Source organism: Notechis scutatus, chromosome 3 (genome assembly GCF_049901735.1).
Source record: "Notechis scutatus isolate UNSWTSFEM ecotype Mainland chromosome 3, rNotScu1.2, whole genome shotgun sequence".
Lineage (NCBI taxonomy): Eukaryota > Metazoa > Chordata > Lepidosauria > Squamata > Elapidae > Notechis > Notechis scutatus.
This window is the reverse complement of record NC_142011.1, coordinates 177,634,855-177,656,069: the sequence shown is the minus strand read 5'-3', so window position 1 is coordinate 177,656,069 and position 21,215 is coordinate 177,634,855. Positions and strand designations below refer to the sequence as shown.

Genomic DNA, 21,215 nt, shown 5'->3' with positions numbered 1-21,215 from the left:
TCTCCCCCTCCCCCGGGGCGGAAATGAGAGTTGCAGAGACAAAAAGAGAGAGAGCCGGTGAAATGGTGTTATCGCCGTAGCACCCCTCCCCCCCCCCCCAACAAAATAAGGGTTGCGCTCTTTCAAAGCCGTGTCTTCTTTTAGTTTAGTTGTAACCCACAAGTTACTTGTTTTTATTATCTATTATTTTATTATTTGTCTATTCTATTCTGTTTTGGAGGGTGTCTGGGGACATGAGTAGGATGGGGCGAGTGATTTAAACAAGAGTCCTCAAATGTGGCAGAATGAAAGGCAATGTTGTTGTTTTCATTATCGCAAATTTGGTTCGGTACAACGACTCAGCGCCGTAGACCACCAAACAGAGTGACTGCTTGGGAGAGGATATAACATTTCCATTCTCCCACCCAATAGTTGTTTCGGGCTTTCTCAAGGTGAGCTGATGCTCTTCAAGAGCAAAACTAAAGCCTTCTGCTGATCCGCAATTACTGGCATCATCATTACAAGTTCCCAGATTATCCAGCCAGAAAAGGAAAGGGAAAAAACAACAACAACCGAGTCCAGTGAAGCAGACCGTGAGCTCCTACCGGCCCCTCTAAAAACAAATTCCTTAAAATTCCCCCTCCTCCTTCCCTAAAAGAGCAAATGAAGAATCTCCTGGCGAGGGGAATGGAGAAGTTTCGTTTTTTTTCCCTATCTCTATGAACAAAACGGAGACTCAGAAGCGGCCAGGAAGCAACCTGTCTAGGAGATGGGAGCGAGTTTAATCAGCGTTTCCTGTTTCTTTTCCAATTGTCGGCTCCCCATCCGGAAAATGCTGGGGCGCGCGGCACCACGGAGGGCCATGGAGATGACGAAAGCGGAAATAAAAGAAGAAAGGCGACTCCGGCCGCTCTAGGCTAGCGGACTCAGTTGCTCGGTGTGAAATCCGGGTCATCTCTTCCCTCCCCCGCCCCCTTGGAGCCGCGAGCTGTGGAGGCCGAGGCGGCGGTGGCGCTTCCCCAGAAGCCCCTCCCTCAGGAGGAAAGCCGAGGTCAGTCAATGAGGGATGGAGAGGGCGAGCCAGCCGTGGCTGAAGAGGATGGAGGGAGAGCGGCCAAGGGGCTTTCCTTCCACCGGGCAGACCGGCTCTGAACCGCGAGGGGAATGGGTCTCCTTACCTCCCCCCGCCCCTGGGACAGGCAGAAACGCAACGAACGGCTTTCTTCTTGCCCTGCGTCGAAGAGCCAATCCAATTGAATTTCTGCCTGTCGGGGAACGCTTTTGTTTTCCCTTTTTTTTCCTCCCCGGGTGAGCTGGCTGCGGTCAGGTTTATCCTTGGACAGCCCTGCGAATGTTTGACCCAAAATCGAGATAGGGGCTTCATCGATGGAAAGTCCCCCCCCCCCCGGGTTGGGAAAGGGACAATAGCAAATATTCCGAAAAACAGAATTAGGGATTCGGCCCAGTGGGACACATGTGTTAGAAGCACAAGAAGGGCCGCCTCCATGGCCGTTCTTAAATTCTTTGGGACTTTCCTTTGATTGGCATAAACAAAACCAAAAAACAAAACCCATTTGGCTCATAAGCTGACTTGGAAATGTGATTGGTTTTAACTGTTGTTTCGCTCAATGTCTTTACTGTGTTTTATTACTTGCGTTGTTGCTTTAACTACTGGAATTAAAAATGCTTGAAAATCATGGCGCTTCGTGTTACTGGTTCAAAAAAAGTCCATAAAGTAGTTGTAATTGCACCTTCCCCGGTTTTATACAGTTCCTTCTTCCTTAGTAGGAAATGATTTTATGGTAGTTACTTAGTATACCTGTACAGGTAGTCCTCACTTACTAACTGCCCATCTCCCTCAAAGCCTAGGATTGTGCTATTAAAAGATGTCAGGCAATGGTTATAAAATGTTATTGGTGGTCTTGCTCAGAGCCATTCAGAGTTTCACAACCCACGTAATCAGCTCTCCAATGTTCTTCGCTCTAGATTTGAATTTGATTGTAGGAAACAATCTGTGTGTAAAGACTACTTGTTAGGTGAAGCCAAACTTGGGGATATCTCAAAAATTATTCCCAAGACTGAGCAGTGCCTGCCCAGCCTACTTCAAACAGCAACCCATAAAATGAGAGATTGTATAAATGGATTATTGTTCATGGAAAAGAGTCCTAGTTCCTTAAAGCTAAACCACCTTAATCTTGAAAAACTTGATTAGGAGAGTAAAATAAATAGAAAGTAAAATATCAGGGAATGCCTTGCCAAGATAGAATCAGCCTGGCTGCTGCAAACAGCAAGAGCAGCCCCCACTCCTTCAAGTTCCAGGAAAAGCATGTACCACTGATATATGTTTTAACTGTTTGCCATTTATATTATGGTTTTTCACTGTATATAGTAGTTGTGATGTGCCTAATTGGTTGGGGTGACTTAGAACTAAAATATTTTTAAAAGATTCTTTTCACTTAGGTTCCTGTTTTTTAATATGATACAGTCCTATCACCATGAACAGGGTTTGCTGATTACTAAGGCTGTATGCAACTTGAAAGGGATGCCACAACTTGAAGCAGAGGTTCCATCCTAAGCACGACATCAGAAGGGCTATACTGCTTCAGTCTTGCCATTATAAAGAGCTGCTGCTCCTACACAAAAGCCCTTCCTGCTAGAATGAAGTTACTGGCTAAATCAAGTTGACCCTCTCAGTGCTTCTAGTTGATACAAGGTGATTTTTTATTTTCTGAACCAAAGAACTGTCTCTCTTATCTATTTGAAGTGAGGCTTTCAGGTGGAACTGCATGATTTTACACAACTCTACCAAATACTATATCTATATGGTGTTTAGTGGAAATTTACAGAAGGGTTTGTTGAAGTTTCCATGGCATTTCACTAACTGGTATTCCCACTACAATTTGTTTTTTAAATTCAGAGCCACTCTTTATATTATATGTGTGGTTGTACCCATTTCATTCATTATATGCCAGAAATATCTCAAACTTCTTAAACTGATGACATACAAGAAGGGAGGTTCTAGTTTTAAATCACATATTCAAAGTATGGCCAATGTACAATGCTCAATCTTGATCCAAGAGAAATAGCTATAAGGATATTAATGCTACATTAGGAGGCACATTTAATTTCCTTTTGAAGTCCATGATACTTCCCTTAAAATAAGATTTTAAGATAAACATGTGAATGAGTTTTTAGAGGACATTGTAAGTTGCTTTCTGCCATTATCCTTATCAAAAATATCAGAAATTATTTTCTGCACTTTCCTATGTATAAATAAAAAATTGGTTTCAACATTTGGTGGTTTAAACATTTGATGTTCTGCTGCTACAATAAACAGTTTTAGGAAATCAGTTTTATCAAGTTTTCATTTAATTTAAGCAGTAGTGTAAGAATGTATCTCCCTGTTTATGTGGGATGTAAAAAGGAATGAGGTTTTGAAAAGTGATTCATTTTTACAAATTCATCAAAAATGGGAAGATTCTTATTAAATGTTATAGAAATTGTGTGCATTTTATTAGTGGAAGGCTAAAAATTAGCCTTTAATGCATGAAATTCTAAACTTGGAATGTTTATAGAGAAATTTAATGTACCAATAGGCAATGCCACTGGAGACTACATGAATTAAGTTATCTGAAACCATTATAGGTTCATACGTCATCATGTAGTACGAAATGTCACAGTGACTCATTCAGGAACTTCTTTACATATTATAGCCTGATATTAATAGATATTTTTTATTATGCACCTATAAAGATGTTTAGTTATTAAGTTAATAGCTAGTTTTCTTATTAATTACAGGTATGGCTTCTAAGACTTCTGCACACTGTAAAACAGCTTTGTAACAGCCTTTAGCCTTTGAAGACAAGGCTGTTACAAAACTGTTTTACAGTATGCAGAAGTTTTAGAAGCCATACTTGTAATTACTAAAAAAGACTAGCTATTTGCTGAAGCACATACTGTCACCTTTAGAAGACAATGGGCAACTATTTCTAAAAAGTTCCAAAGAAAATTGTGTAGATTTATCCATGTAGTTTGGAGAAGGTAAGACTGAATTTAAAGTACCCCTCCCCCCAAAAAGAGGGGAGGGTAAAAAGTAGATGTCTGTGCTACTTCGTTGATAGTGAACATATACATTAAAAATAGACATGAATTCTGATCAGTCATAAACAACTGTTGGTTGCAAAGTGCTCAAATATCAGTCATGTGACCATGAGGATTCTTATGATGGTCATAAGTGCACAGACTGATTGCAAAGTTACTTTTCCAGTGAATTGTAACTTCAAATGGTTACTAAACCAAGTAACCAAATTCTAATTCCATTTAGATTTATTTGTTTTATTAAATTTGTATGCAGTTGATAACATGTTATAAAACTTCATTTTTTTCCTTTCGTTATAGTAAAAAGACTAAATATGTAAAAATAATCATTAAAAATATTTTCAGAAATTCAAGTAATGTTCGATAAACGTTCAAGTTATTCAAGTTTATAAATGTTGGCAGGCTGTGCAGAGTGGTTAGCAAATCTTAGTCTGTAGTATACTTTCAAATGATAGAAGGCATTTAATTGAAGCATATAGAAAGTCAAAATATAATATGAAATTAATCTTTTTGAAGGTTATTTAAGCTATAAACATAGTAATGACAAACCAATGTTATAGCGATGAAAAGATAATATATAATTCTGGTGAGGCTTTTGTTGAAGCTTCCTACTTGTCTTTCTTGGATGTATACATACAAAGGACAGTCTTGTCAGACTACATGCAGGCACAGGTTTCTTCACTCCTCTTCACTATTCAATTCCCTGCATTCAATAGTTAGCTTAACAGCACAACCCTCAAGAATGCTATGTAGTTTAATTAAGGATTAAATATAAACTATTACTGAAAATGGAGGAAACTATATTTATGCAGAATATCAGCTGCTATGGAAACCAGGAATCCAGCCATGTGAATATATGTATCTATGTGTGATTCATGCTTGTGAGTGAGTGAGTGAGTGTGTGTATCAGTGTGTATGCAATACGTATGAGCCTCAGAGTTTAAATCATAGATTTGTTTCTCTTGCTTTTTCATAGAAATGGATTTTTTGCTGCTCTGCTTCCAGACTGGGAAGTAAATAGCACCTGCAATAATGCTTATGTCTGAGCCTTCTAGCTTTCCATTTTCCCAATTTCAGCTCTCACAGGTCTTTAAGAAGGTTGTTTATGATGAATTGGTTTGAAAATCCATAGATCTGAGATAGCCTACAACCAACCCATATAGTATGTGATAGACAGATGAAGTGTAGATGTTTGTGTAGCTTTGATCATTCTTAACTAGCATCTGAATTTGAAAAGAATACTCTGAATTCCTTGGAAATTTTTTTTAAATTAAGACAGAGACATATTTAAAAATTAACAGCTCATTCTCTAATAATATATATTTATAAATAGCACTTACTACATATACAGTACATTTCCTTTGTCCCCATGCATTCATTATGTTAGGGGTGAGAAAGTGTCACTATGCAGATATTGTTGGACTAAAATGCCCAGCAGTCCCAGCATGAGGGATATTGGAAGTTATAGCACAGCAGCCTCTGGTTCTCCACTCCAGTTTGTGTGCAGTTTTATTTAATAGAAATTCTTTTAACTCTTTCTTCCCATTTTATTGGCATAGGGATGGGTACTAGTTGGCATCCAGATGAATGGATCACACAGGCTGACTTTCCCTTTGAAATTCCGTATTTAATGCTTATGTTAATTATACTAAAAAAAGCTTTAAAAATCTGCAATTGCTGTCATGCTCTCATAAACTAAGGTGACCTGGGAATAGATCCTGATATATGTAAATGAAAATAGTATTCCAATCCTTCCAGGTTTTTGTACCCACACACTATGGTACATTTTTGTAAGACAGTGCTATCAATGAGATGTGACATTGATAGGCAGCTGAAGACACAGTTTACTCTGCAATGATTATTGGCTGCATATTTCAATACTACCTGATTGATGTAACTGATGCATGGGACTAAAACTCCTGGAAAATATATTTGAATTCACTGGTGTATTATTTATAGACATTAACTTATAAATTGTTCCGTGCATCACAAACACAATTAAAATATTTCAGTAGTCAAATTTAGAACACCAAGAGGGACAGCTTGGTATGTTTTAAGTTTTACATTCTGAAGATCTTTTAAGGCTTGCTATGTAGGCATTGGACTGTGTGCCCCTCTGGTATGAAAATGTTGTTTGTTTTCTGCTAATTATCCTTTAAAGAGTAGGCGTGAGATGGCAATGTCACTGGATTGGCATAAATTAGTTTATTACAGCAGAATTGCTGGGACGGCGTGGGAGGAATGACACTCTGGAGATTGCTTGAACTCATACATTTCTGCTGCCAAAGTTTACAGGCCTGTAAATTTAAATGTAGAATTTTTGTAGGCAGGATTCATTGACAGATATGCTTAATGGAAATACATCTAGTTCTGAGCCTCAGAACAGGTCAATAATAATGCTTATATTGATAGCAGCAATGTAGGAGATGTTATTTGGTATTAAAGCTAAAATCCATGTTATCCCCTTAATCATAATTACATTAATATCGACAGGCCCTTGACAATACCCACTTTAGTATTGATAGATTTCTGTCAATAATGCATTTCTAAATAAAATACATTCATTCATAATTTGTATAATACACAGTAAGCAATGTTAACACATATCAGAAAAACATACTTATTTAATTAATGTTACTCAACAATTTGTTGTTTCTAGAATGTTTATTGGTCAATAGGAACCTTTAGTTTGGTAAAAATAAAAATACTAGTAATAACAGCATTTTAAAACAAATTAAGTACAATGTACCTGGTAATTAAAAGAGCAGTGAAGATGTCAGGCACAACTTGTGTAAAGTTATGGTCTGGGTAGGGCTGCATAGCCTAGAAACTCCCTGGTTATATATTTAATACATTGTGAAGCGGAAAATCACTATATAACTTCATAACTGTCTGGCAGTTAATATGACAACATTTCACAGAAAATACAAATACAAATTCGAGTGAAAGTCCCTGCTGATGCCACATTTGGAGGCATTTTTGATGGTAGCCTTTTCAAAACTGGAAGTGAAAAAGTCTATGCAGAAACAGTGTTAACCATGTCACTACATCTTACAGTATATGAAACAGGGATCATAGAAGATACAAGTAGCAGTGCTGATATTCTCTCGTTTAACAACTACAGTTAGGACCAGCAACTTGGTCATTAAGCAGAGTGGCCATTAAAAGAAACTGCAACTCTATTTATGATCTTATTTCATAACCCTAACCCTTTGTTTTACAGAACTGTGAAGGTTGTAAATATTATTATTATTGTTGTTATTATTATTATTATTATTATTATTTTATTACTCTTGTCAGAGTACAACGTGTACAATGAGATTGGCTGAGCCTCCTTTTGTTCACTCCCCTCCAACACAACTCACAGTGAGGACAGAAGTCCCTAACCGAGTCCCAGTCTTATTACACTATATGTGACCTTGTTGCACAACGCGCCAGCCCCGCAAGTCTATCATATTATGTTGACATGAAGTTATTTTCCATTCAGAAGTCTGACAGCCCATGAGTAGAAACTGTCTTCAGCCTGTTGGTGCGGCTGGCTATGCTTCTATATCTCCTATCCAATGATAGGAGAGTGAAGATGTGCTGACCAGGATATGAGTTGTCCCTGAGAATTTTCCTCACTCTTCTAAGGCAGTGAACCTTAGCGATGTCATCTAGTGGTATCAGGGAACAGCCCACAATGTTTTGTGCTGTGCTCACCACCCTCTGTAATGTCTTTCTATCCACGGCTGTCAAGCCTGCATACCACACCGTAATGCAATATGTGAGGACACTTTTTATTGTGGACTGGTAAAAGGAAGTCATCAGTCGTCGTTCCACTTTATTCTTTCATAAGACCCTAAGGAAATGGAGTCTCTATTGGGCCTTTCTGGCTACATGGGTTGTGTTGATTTTCTAGGTAAGATCTCTGCTGAGGTAGACTCCCAGGAATTTAAAGGAGGAACCTCTCTCCACACAGCCCCCCTCGATGTAAAGTGGAGTAGGTTCGTCTCGCTTCTTCCAGAAGTCTAACACTCTTTGTCTTGCTGATGTTTAGGTGCAGATTGTTTTCTAGGCACCATGAGGGTAATTTTTGAACCTCTCCCCTTTACGCTGTTTCGTCTCCACCTGTAATAAGGGCCAATAAGGTAGTATCATCTGCAGACTTAATCACAGTGGATGAGTCAGACAATACACAATCATGTGTACAGTGAGTACAGATAGGGACTGAGTACACAGTCCTGTGGGGAGCCAGTGCTAAGCTTCAGGGAGGTGGATGTGACAGACCCAGCCCTCACTGTTTATGGTCGGTCCCTCAGAAAGTCTTTGATCCAGGTCGCAGATGGAAGAGGGAAAATCCAAGTCAGTCAGCTTTTCGATAAGGATGTTTGGCAGGATAGTATTGAAGGTATTGTAGTCAATGAAAAGCACCCTGACATAGTTTCCTGGTTTCTCCAGATGGCTGGCTACAGAATGTAAGGTAGTAGCTATGGCATCGTCTGTCGATCTGTTCTCCCTATAGGCAAACTGATGTTTTTTGGGAGGCATGTCCTAAGGTGTTGGAGAACCTATATAAATATAAGGATTGATGAAAAAGATACATTTTCATCATTGTTGTAACTAAACAGTCACCAAACAAGGAAAGCCTATATAAAGATGGTGTATTAGGTACAATATTAGTCAGATCTACCTGGTCACCGGAGCCCAGAAGTACTCTAGAATGCCAGGTTTTAACAATAAATCAAAAGAAAGCACTTCTTAAAGAACCTGAATTTCAATATCATTAAAGTCTAAAGCATAGCAAACTATCATTTTAAAAGGGATTTAAACGAGCTAAAGTTTCTTAAATGTAAAGAAATTTTTAAAATGAGAATTTTCATCTGGAATGAATTGCAGGTCATTAAAAAATGGCAACTTCCTGTGCTCAGGTAGTCAAACATAAGGGCAATGAGAGGAGGAGAAAATTCGGACAATTATTAGTTCACTAATGTTGCAGTCCTTGCAGTTGACATTTATGATGGAAATTTTGGGACAGCCCATGGGAATGGAATGTGAGAAGAAAGGGTATGATTCAAAGCCACCCCTCTATTAGCTGTATCCTAACACAATGGCTATTTATTAGATTTCTAACTCACTTTTGTACCTCGTTGGCCCTTCAGTCTGATAACAAAATATTAGAAACTTAGACTCAAATAAATTGAAAGGCATGAATAAAAATGATAAATAGCACCTTCTGATTTAACTATGTTAATATAATGACAGGTGGACCTAAGTCTAAAAGTATAAAATAGTTTTTTTAAAAGTATAAAAATGTTTTATATTGTACAAAACCTGGTTGGATATTAACTGTCCAATCACAAGAATTATAGGTGCACCTGAAATACAGATTTTAAGACCAAATGTATCCCCTAAAAGCTTTGAATGACATTTCAGAGATTTTTAAAAGTCGATGCCAAATTGTAATTAATTTACAGAAGGGAGAAATGATTAAATACCTATCTAGAAGGCAATTATATTAACTATTTAATTTTATTTAAATCTAGATATAAATGGAATGAAATAAAATTTAATTTTTATCTTGTAACCATTTTTGGAGTATAGCCTTCAGCACATCTTTCAAAGGCCACACTCGGCCTTTGGCCTTAAAAAATGTTATGGACCTCTGACCTCAAATACCTGGGATGGAGGAATGGTAATTAAGAACATGCTATCCCTCAGGGAAGCTTGTCCTGATTATTATATTTGTTTTAAATCTGAACATTTGCATTATGAAGTAGAAACCAGTGTGTGTTCTGTGCAGTAACATGTACTATCAGGATCCTGGTTTGTGTGAAAACGTGTACAGTTGAACATACATTGTATGTGCTGGTGAAAAACCACCAGCAAAGGACTTAACCTGAGTGGGCGTATGTTGACTATTTCAATTTTAATGTCTAACATGACAACTGAAGATCCAGATTTAAAATATTTGCTTTCCATTTGGTGAGATTGGGATAGTTACATTTTATAGCCTGAATTGCTCTTCACTGGTCTAACTCATGAAACTTTTATCAAAATGAAAAGAATAAATATTCTAAAGGACAACAAAATGTAATAGAAAATATGTTGATGAATTTATTTTTTCTTATAGAGGGCACCGTGTTGACCATGGCATTGAAGGACAACATTGCAAACAAAGTGATTCCTGTCCTCAGAATTAGTCAGCTGGATGCACTTGAACTGAACAAAGCCTTGGAACAGCTAGTTTGGTCCCAGTTCACTTGCTGTTTTCATGGATTTAAACCTGGACTCTTGGCTCACTTTGAACCAGAAATTAAAGCATCTCTATGGCTTTTTTTGTGGAGATTCACCATCTGTTCCAAGAATGCAACAGTGGGACAGGCTCTACTGAACATTCAATACACAAATGATTTATCCCAGATACAGAAATACCAGACATTGAGCAAGCAACAGAAATTATGGTATCTTATTTGTACTGTTGGCGGGAAATGGCTGGAAGAAAGGTGTTATGATTTATTTAGCAAACGTCCATTGGAGTCATTCCAAAGGACAAAATATTTTATTAACTTGATAGTCAGGCTTCTCAGACTCTGTGAGTTGCTAAACTTCCTAATTTTTCTTCAGAAGGGAAAATTTGCTACACTTACTGAACGTATTTTAGGAATCAGATCAGTGTTCTGCCAGCCACAGGGTATCCGTCCAATTGCATTTGAATACATGAACCGAGAACTCTTGTGGCATGGATTTGCTGAGTTTCTGGTGTTCTTTTTGCCACTTATTAACATGCAGAAACTCAAGCTCAAGATTTCTTCTTGGTCTTTACCTGTTAGGAAAAACTTCATTAATGAAAATATATCAGAAATAAGTCACAAGGAATGTTCTGTGTGCAGGGAATGGCCTACTATGCCTCATACTATTGGTTGCTCACATGTTTTTTGTTACTATTGTATTAAAAGTTGCTTCTTATCAGATATATACTTTACCTGTCCTAAATGTGGCATTGAGATGCAAGATCTCCAGCCATTAAAATATAAGCTAGAAATGAAAGAGATATAACTGACTTTTCCTAAAACGAATATAATTCGTAAAACTGACAGAAATAATTTACATATATTGTATATTTTAGTTGGGTTACCCACCACCACCACAATTGTCTTTCTATAATTCATTCCTATATAGACTTTTATTTATTATAAACAGGTGTGCTAATAATATCATGTACTTGAAACCTAATAAACTGATTTTTAAAAGATAAAGTCATATTTGGTGCTTTTTACCTAATTTTTGCATTTTTTTTTCTCAAAACATGCAAGATTCAGAAGATTTGAAAACTAACTTTTTTATGCATATCTTGTTCTAAAACAGTGGGAGGAAGTGGAAAATCTAATGGACTAATCTGAAGAGTTATGAAAAAATGACTATTTTCGTTTGCAACTTTTCAGTTCAGGGTTTTTTTAAGTAACATGTTGAAAGTGGAAATATTAAATCTGAAATATACATTACATTGTGCCAGGAAGCTGACATTTCTAAGCCTATTTTCTGGCCATTCTGACTGGTTTTATTAACTGTCCTATGTTTTTAAGCTAAACTTAACTGTCCTATGTTTTTAAGCTAAATGTTCTTTCATATCCTTTAACTGTAAAATATCCTGTTTATCCAATGTTTTTATACAGCTATTAAATTTTTACACTTTCCTATTTCTTACTTTGGAGAATTTATCTTTATTAAAGGGTAATAGTTCTATCATTCCTGATCTTTTATCTCTTATCTAGCACTTCCTTGCATGCTGTTCATAATCCTGTTTGGAGTTTATTTTGATATTTCTCTTGTTTTTGTTTTAGCTTTGTATAGTGCAGCCATTATTTAGAAGAGCTTTGAATTCCCTTTGGTTTGCTAGTGGCATCACTTATTTTGTCAGCCCTCCTTATCGGTGACCTATTAACTGGTCTTTTATTTGGGGTCTTGGTATTTTGCAGTATTGAGCTAATGGTCTATGTCTCTTTTTCTATAGACTTTATAGTTTAGATTTACATCATTATCTCTTGGCAAGCTCTTGGCAACAGAAAGCAGGATTCTCACAAAATCTTCTTTAAGTAGATTTATTGAAAGAGAAAAAGAGAGTAGGTTACACAAGTATCAACAACTGGCTATTTCCATTTTAGCACCCAAGTTAACTGTTAACTGATTGGAGGTTGGATTGCTTAATTTTTTTGCTAACACCCATATGATGGATAGGGTAGCTGGTTAACCATTTTCCTGACAGAATGTACTGAGCTAATAATATTTTGCAAACTGCTAACTGCTTTCTCAGAGTTTAAGAAGCTCATAACATTACTTTACACTAGAACTTTCCAAAATAGCAAACTACTATTGTTCACAATTTCCGTAGTAAATATTAGGGTTTGGTGTTGCTCCCTTAGTTGGTTTAGAAATTTCATCAAGTTTTCCCTTTCAGCCAGGCAACAAAGGTAGAAACATATTAAAACATTTTATCCGTAAGTGCCTGGATTATAAAGCCACCTGTTCAGTGTCTTTCATAAACATTTTGGCAACAAATGTTGATATTGTGACCCCACTGTATTACTATTGAAGATTTCATGGACATATTTGTAAAGTCAGGAATGTGGCAACTCAAAGGAGATTTTACCTCTATATTTAAATTTTAGTTTGCAATTAAATTTCAATTGACAGATTACAAATTGACATGGAAATGAGTTCTGGATTCTGGATTGATTCTGGATTGATCTTCACAAATTACTGCTACTTTAAATGCTCTGCTTTGATAAAATGGACAACTGGCACAGTAGGAGCATCAACAGCCTGTTCTTTCTGGTTGACTTGCGCCTTTAGTCCATTTCTAGTTCATCATAGCCCAATTCAAAAGGAAGTTTGTATTTGAGTTTATTATTTGGTTTTGCTCCTGTAAGATTGAACAACTCCCATAAAGCAAATAATCTTATCTTCCTTATTTTCTAAAAATACCTCTTTTTTAATATAGATCATAATTTTATTTTCAATAAGTGGCATTTCACAATTCTATGTAACCAGGATCTTAGTCACAGCTTGTGAGATAGAAATTGGTTTTATTTAATTATTAACTGTCCTGGTTTTGTTGCAGAAATAGGGACAGACAGAAATGTTACTGATCCTCATCAAGTAATTCAAACAGCCTACATTACAGCCACTTTTTTTCTGCCATTCCTGTAGTGATCCTAGCCTTTTTTTTTTTTTTTTTTACCAGTAGGGTAGGTGTAATAATGGAGAAAGCCATTTCTGAAGGGTCAATGAATCTGGAAAAATGATTGCACTAGATTAACTTTTAACAGCATGAACATCTTTAAAGAGAATGGTCTGCCTTGACCATGGTTGGCTTATGTCCAGCTAATAGAAGATTTAAACTGGATAAGGAGTTATGCATTTACCAATGAGAAAACTGACTTTGAGTTGGAGATAAGTATGTACTAATGATAAACGTGATTGCTAAAGTGTACAAACTGCTGTTGAAAATTAATACTAAAGATGAATATGTCAAAGATTGTATGATTAAATAAGCAAAAAGTTTTTGTTGGAGTATAATGTTGGATTAGTAGGAGAATGTGTATAGTAAAGGATAAAAATAAAATGTATTTCAAATTTATTGATTAAAAAGATAATGTTTATAAGATAATATATCATTGGTACTTAATAACAACTAATAAATTGTCTAAGATGTATAAGAGTTTGCCAAATGTTGGAAATGTAAACAGTCTGAAAGTACCATTTATCATTTTTGGTAGATGTTAAGAACACTAAGAATTATCAGAATAGATCTACATTTCAATTCAAATAATTTAGATGTATTTTAATTCAGTTAATATTTTTAAATTAAATGCGTAAGTAAAGCCAAAGCTTTTTATTAAGAATTGATGGATAAACAGATTTTTAAAAAAAACATAGAACATTGTTTTTATGCATGATAATAGCAGCAAAGATTCTTTATGGACAGTGATAGAAAGATTCATAAGTATCCTTAACGTAGGAATGGATAATGAAATAATGGAGATGGTGAAATTGATGCTTTGATTGGACAAAAGAGTTTGTCTAGCTTCTTCTCTACTTGGAAACCAGTCCTCGACTTTTTGTGGAAATTGAAAGAAATTAAATTTCTTTTTTAACTTTTGGTTTTGATTATTATATTTGTTTAATGATAAAAGTATGATATGTTAACAATTTAACTTAGTTCAAAAGTTTATTCTATTTTATATTTGTATTTGCACCAAAAAAGCAGAAGTTATTTTCTTTAATAGCTCCTTCCCTTTTTTTTAACTGCATTCCCAATTTTGCTTTTTTCCTTCTCCCTTCCCCTGAGCTTCTTTTTTACGACTTCTTTGTATTTTATATCTTTTTGAAATGCAATAAAAAAAATTAAGAATGGTTTGCCTGGATAGGTAAACACAATGTACCCAAGTGGTTACTTTTCCTACAAAGTTCATATGTATTTCATTATTATGAAGCATCATCACATTCTTTCGAGATTGGAGCACTTCTGAATTCCATATGTTATTCTAACTGTACAAGTTACAGAGTCTTACATAAAATTGATTTGTAATTGTGTATCTCAACATGTAGTCAGAGAAAAATTTGGAATCAAATTATGGAATCCAAAGATTAAAACTAAAATTAACCCAGGACCATATGACATCAACACTTGCCAAGTCATCAGAAGAATATGCCATCCTCATACGTAGTACTGATAGAAGGTGTTTTCCAAAATGGGTGTTCAATAAGTTCTCCAAGAATAACCATTTTGATGATCAGTCAAGGGATTGCAAAACAGGAAAACAGGAAAACAATGTTATTCTTAAATACTCCGTAGCCTGCCTTTCGATTGGAAGCAGGGTATGAACTATGGCACAACCTAATGCTTCTGAGTCCCTAGCCACTGCAGTGAATCACTTATCTAGGAAAATAACAGTGTCCGATTCCACCATAGAATGGACAATGATTGATTGCTCCAGTAGTACCTACATTGAAAAAACCCTGGCAGTGAAGATACCTTTGCAGAGGTTTTCTGCCAGAAAAACATCATCTCATTATCCTCATTGTCATCCAGTGCATAACAGTTTCAATCGGATAACTTTTGACCTTCAATATGATATATACATCCTGCTAACTAAGCAAGTTAATTTTCTCAAACAATTGCCCAACAAGGACTAGAGTTACAGTTTGCATTCTGACAAGAATCCATGGGGGTTTGATATTAAGCACACTAAGGGTAATTAAGTTGTTGTAATCATTAGTGTAGCAACCAGTTTGGCACAGTGCTTCAGTCTCCCCACCTTAGCCACAAGCAAGAACATGAGTTAATTTGCACTCCTATTTAAAGTTGTTCTCTTGTCTTTAGAGAGTGTAATTATTTTAACTGTAAGAGATGTAATCATACAAACCATTTTACAGCTACCAAAGAACAAAAAACATCTTGGGTTTCAACATCCCTCTTTCAGTTGTAAAACTGGCATACCAAAACGAAGCAGAGGTGCATCTTAAATCTGGATTCTGTCCACTGCAAAAGCACCTCAACATTTGATCTTTGTTTTTTTGGAACAGTTGCTAAGGAACATAGTTTTATTCTTTATGAATCTTTTGGTCTCTCTGGGTCTTTTTTTCCAGGAGGAAGAAAAAGACATACTGGAACTGAGAAACCCTGAATGCAGATCTTCTCTCTACTTTGAATTGGAATGCAGTTTATCCCCCCACCCATCCATTTTCTTCCCACCCCCATTTAACTGGATGGATGAAACACTTTAATGTCATTATAAGAGTAATGGAATAGCTTGGGTGTTTGGGAGCAGATAGTATTCTACTTGTAATTGTCTTTGCAGTAATGCATTGCTTTGAATCTGGAATTCTATTATTTTACATCTTTGGCAGTTTAAAGTGTATTTTTTTTATAAACAGCAAACTTCACCTCATAAAAATTCATTACATAAGGGTATAAACAAGTATTTTTCCTTCCAGTCATTGGCAGTAAGTGATGCATCAGTTTTTCACAGAAAACCAATTTCATTGCAGATGTTCTGTAATTTCCATCCCTCTTCAGTTGTAAAATCATATCAACCATTCCAATGCTAGCAATGTATTTTTTTTAAAAAAAAAGAATGTGTATGTGCACGCACACACGTGTGTGTGCTTAATCTTTTTAATAGAATTCACTAATGTTTGCTGTCTCATCAGCTTTTCAAAATAACCCTAAAGTAATCATGCTACCATTCTTCCTTTGGGTAGATGATCAGTTCCTTTACTACTCTTTATTATACATTTTAATAACTTGTAGGAAAATAAATAATCCACAACCACCACATAGAAAAGTTATATGTCCACTGTTTCTCTTGGGGAATGTCAAATATAATTCTATACATGACCACTTGGAAGGTACTTTCTTCTAGATCAGGGTACTTTCTTTCAGCTAAGTGGATAGAGGTTTGTTTCCAACTGTGCGGTGGATAGAGAACGGCTTGCTAATTATTCTTGTCGACGCTTACAGCAGTTTGGGCAGCACCAGTGTTTTCATGGATTGTAAAATTCTCTGTGGGAGTGAGTTGCTTTATCACAATTCACTCACAGTTGATTGCTATCTTTATTAAACTGCAGTCCTGTGAAGCAAGATTCATCTATGTTTCTCTACCTTGGCAACTGTAAGAAGTCTGGACTTCAACTCCCAGAATTCCCCAGCAGGCACAACTGAAGCACTTTAAGGTTTTAGATTTAGATCTGGGAAAACCCAGGTTCAGGTCTGCCTGCATCCAGGGATCTCACTAACTGCCAGCTATACTTTCTAAGCCTATCAACTCACAAAGTTGGCACCGCAAGTAAAATTGGAATAAGTGTCTATGCCACATTGAGTTCTATAAGGAAAGGTGGAATCTTCCTATAACAAATATTTAAATAAACAATGCAATATAAGGGGCAGGTGGATATATCAAAGAGAGATGTTGACATGGGAACCAAATGTGTTTGTGTGTATGCAAATATATATAGCAATAGCGCTTAGGCTTATATACCACTTCATAATGCTTTACAGCTTTCTCTAAACAATTTACAGCATCAGTATATTGACCCCAACAATCAAGGTTTTCATTTTACCGCCCTCAGAAGGCTGGAAGGCTGAGTCAACCTTGAGCCAGTGAGAAACAAACCCCTAGTAGTTAGCAGAGTTAGCCTGCAATACTGCATTCTAAACACTATACCGCTACGGTTCTTATGCATAGTATATATATATGTACAATGTATGGTATACATGCATGCATGCATGCATGTATGTATAGAAAGCTCCTTCCTGGAAAGTTTGTTTAATATCTGTCTTATTCTCTGTGTATGCAGAAAAATCATCATTTGCACAGTAGAACCACTACTATTTCCGCTGTACTTAGTAGACTTATTAAAAGGACCTGGATTTAATTTATATTCTAAAACATTAAATTAATTTTTACTTGCAGATATTAATGGAAATTCATTAGACTTAAATGTGATCTTATTGAACGCCTGGAGGACTAAATTAACCAGAACAGAATGTGAAATTTGGTAAAAAGAAATAGATTCAGAAGTAGAACAAGGTGAGAAAAGATTAACAATATAGTTTTTAAAAAGTACCACCGGATATCTTGCAGCAAAAGGCAGTATATTTGAATGATGTTAAACTAGTCAAAAATTATGCATAACCTCAAACTTTTTTCATAGGCAAAATGAGCAACACACAAAATGCAACAGTGGCAATTTCACTTGCAGTAAAAATGTGAGGAAAGTGCAAAGAAATCAGACTACAAATAATTGTCAAATTGTTTACAGGACCTACTTCATCTATGGCAACTTTAGCATCAAGGACATAAAGACTCTTAACTATGTAAGACTTTTGACACTGCAATTGTAGTGTTAAGTATTTGGATCCTTATCCTTATCACTAAAACTGAAAATACTGATATTGTTGCAGATATATTTTAAGTTGCTTGTGCAAACATTGGCTTTAGCACATTAATCAAACAAATAAAAAACATTTATAGTGGTTGTTTTGCCTAAGGCTAGCACAGATTCTCCCATTTCTGGCATTATTAATTAAATCTCAGTTTGGTATCGAGACTAAACATGTGTTTTCTGTGATAACCCTCAAGTGCAAATAAATGATCCTATATTGAACCACTCAGGTAAAACTTCCATGTCTCTCTTAACACTATACTTTTTAGCTACCACATATCACAGATGGAAAATTATGTTGTATGAAGCAAAGGCAAAATTTGATTAACCCATGTTGATAGGTAAAACAACAAGGTAACCTATGTTGCAATTATTTTTTAAAAATCATAATAAAAACCCACAGTTTAGTGTATACTTTTTAAGATTTAAGAAAATATTCCAAAACAATCATTCCTCAGTAATCCCCAGTAGCCTTAGGTTTTGAGACACATTTAGAAATTTTTAGAATTGTTATGAATTTTTATCACTAAAAAGTGGAGCATCCATCATAAGAACATATTAAATGATCCAGGAAGTTAAATACAAGATAACTTGGTGGTTGGCAAAAGGACTAGATCATGCTCACTTGTAGTTCACAGATTATAGACTTTGTCTATTTCAAAGGGATCCACAAAGTCAAAAAAATCACAGATTACCACCCTGCTTTCAGTCATTAATGAACCAAATAACTGCTTGGGATCAATGTGAAAATACCTCAAGGGAGATTTCTTATCAAATATTTTGGTATCTCTATTCTAGATCAACAAGGTGTGAAACTGAACTACCAGTCAGATTATTACAAAAATAATTTCTTTGGAAAACGTCTGGATCTGGGTAGTATCATCTGTCATAAAGCATTTGTTAGTGCAAGCACAGGCAATCTGTGAACAGACTTTCTGTCAACCTTCTTGAAGGCTATTGGAAAGTATCAAGTGAGGTTATGAAACCACATACACAAAAATATCAAAATTAATTGGGGGAATGACAGATCTTTGATAAGTCCGTTTCCCCAGGCCTACCACCCCACCCCAAAAAGCTGGAATCAGAGCACCAGAATTTGGTATGAAAATGGCCAATTTCAGTAGGTTGTCTGCCCATATTTATGGGTTAAGAAGGAAAGAAAGGAGGGGCTCAGAGTTGCAAAAATGGAATAAGTTTGGTTCATGCTCTCAATGTCACCCTTATTTTTAACTTGAAACAAGATGCTTTATTGTTGAATTTTAGTGGCAAAAGTTTGGAGAACTGGGAAGAAACAAATGCAGATTTCTACTCTGTGTCTTCTAATACTGGCTAATCATATTGCATCAGATGCAGAAGTAAGCTAAAATATGTTGGACTAGTTTGTGGTTCTTCATTTGAAGTCAACCCAGCCATTATGTGCAAATGTCTGTAAATATTTAGAATAAAAGATACTCTTTTGGCTCCCAGGATAACCGGCATTACTTTGCCATTACCACTCCTGCAGTATATATCTAAACTAGTGACCTAGAAGTGAAAGGATAATTTTCAAGTAATTTTACAGCTTGCTTTGAATCTGAGTTTTGTACATCTTACTAATTACCCTTATCTAAATGTATTTATCTCTTTTTCTAACATCACTTCAAATTCATGGCAACATTGATTATCTGATGGCCTGGCTAAGCCATTTTTTTAAAAATTGTCAAGTTAAATTCTGTCTTTAGCATTTGTAGTCTCCTAAGTAGTAATCTAGTCTCATTTATTCTAGCTAACAGTTAAGTGAATTCTATAAGGCATGAAAAAGAACAGATTTCAGTTTGACATCACCCAGTGTTCTAGCTAGGCAAGAAGGGTTTTAAAAAGAATCACCAGATATTCATGTGATCTCATCCTGTCCATCTTTTTCACTTAACTCATCTAATATGCTTTTAGGATACAGTCAAACATTCTACAAATCATCCTGGATCTTATGCACCTGGAAATGAAATACACTGTCTGGCACTCTATACCATGGCTCACCCCATTTCTCACTTGACAATCACATGATCAGTAGTTACAGTAGTCTTAGCAGAACAATTTTTGTGATTGGGACACAAGAATATTTCAGACATTTGTAGGAACTTTCGTGGAGCTAAAATTGCTTTTACACATGGTTGTCAACAGAACAGAGCAATAACTTTGTAATGTCCACCCACATTGTGACTGCTACATGTTGAAGTCTCGTCTCATAAAATATGTGTATCAACATGCTTGCTCATGGTCTATAAATGCATCTCATCAACTTGCAGGTGAATCAAACTATAAAATCTTGCTTATAGAAAAGGTATCTCAAAATTCTTTTCATCATTCCCGTTCATCATTCCCAATGTTAACCACATACCAAATCAAATATTGTATATCTGACAATTTGTTTAACATTATTTTTGATTTTTTCATGAGTGATTTTAGTTTCTAAAATTGTTGTCATAGGCAATGGTAAGAATGTTTCTCACAATATTGTAAACTGCCCAGAGTTATCTTGTGGTAAGATGGGCACTAATTAATTTTACAATGAATGAATGAATGCCCAGCAGCTTTATCCTATGTTTAGTCACAAGGTATAAATTTGGAATGTAATTACATTTAACTAAATATAGTTAAAGATCTAGGGCCTTGCCTTATTAGGATTACTGTCTCACAAGCTTTAGATCATTTCTCCCAAATGCAGTTAAACTTCCTAATCTTCTAAATAAATCTTGAAAAGAAGAGTCAGCTGTCACATTTTCAGCTTGATTTTGTATTGTTATTCACTGTTAGGGTTAGGGGCTGAAAATTATTGAGTTCTAGCAGTACAGATTACTTTCTTGCTGTCATATACTGAAGAAACTTTCATTCATCCAAAGGAACTAAAATATAGAAATTCATTGTTGTGTTCTTTTTGCTTGAGAAGAGCAATGAGTTTCCATAAACTTCATTGTTTTCAATTAATGCTTGCAATCAATTCCGTCACAAGTGAGCTTGTTTCTTTCAATCTGACTGCTTTATGTTCTTTTTACAATATCTGAAGTAACCTCTGCTTACTCAGCAAGAAACAATTGTTAACGCTTCCACAATGGGCAATCTGAAACTCTCAGAACATATTCCTCACAATCAGCATGAATTTTAGAAATGACCTTTTCACCTAGCTAAGTATGCAGTTTTTGTAGACTTTCTCCACTTTATTTCTTCCTCCT

General features: G+C 35.8%; 1 protein-coding gene across 8 annotated transcripts; it reads left to right on the top strand.

Annotated features, from left to right (window-relative positions):
• Nucleotides 1-874: 874 nt before the first annotated feature.
• Nucleotides 875-11,316, top strand: PEX2 (peroxisomal biogenesis factor 2). 8 transcript variants are annotated; one of them, XM_087961887.1, is made up of 4 exons: nt 875-1,030; nt 2,465-2,692; nt 7,979-8,063; nt 10,190-11,316. In XM_087961887.1, exon 4 carries the CDS (start codon nt 10,207-10,209, stop codon nt 11,113-11,115), a length of 909 nt encoding a protein of 302 aa, XP_087818013.1. In that variant the 5' UTR covers nt 875-1,030; nt 2,465-2,692; nt 7,979-8,063; nt 10,190-10,206; the 3' UTR covers nt 11,116-11,316. The 8 variants fall into 8 exon arrangements, with proteins under 8 accessions (XP_087818013.1, XP_087818011.1, XP_087818010.1 ...); XM_087961885.1 differs by lacking the exon at nt 7,979-8,063 and adding an exon at nt 8,117-8,207 and having other exon boundaries at nt 2,440-2,692; XM_087961884.1 differs by having other exon boundaries at nt 2,440-2,692.
• Nucleotides 11,317-21,215: the final 9,899 nt, after the last annotated feature.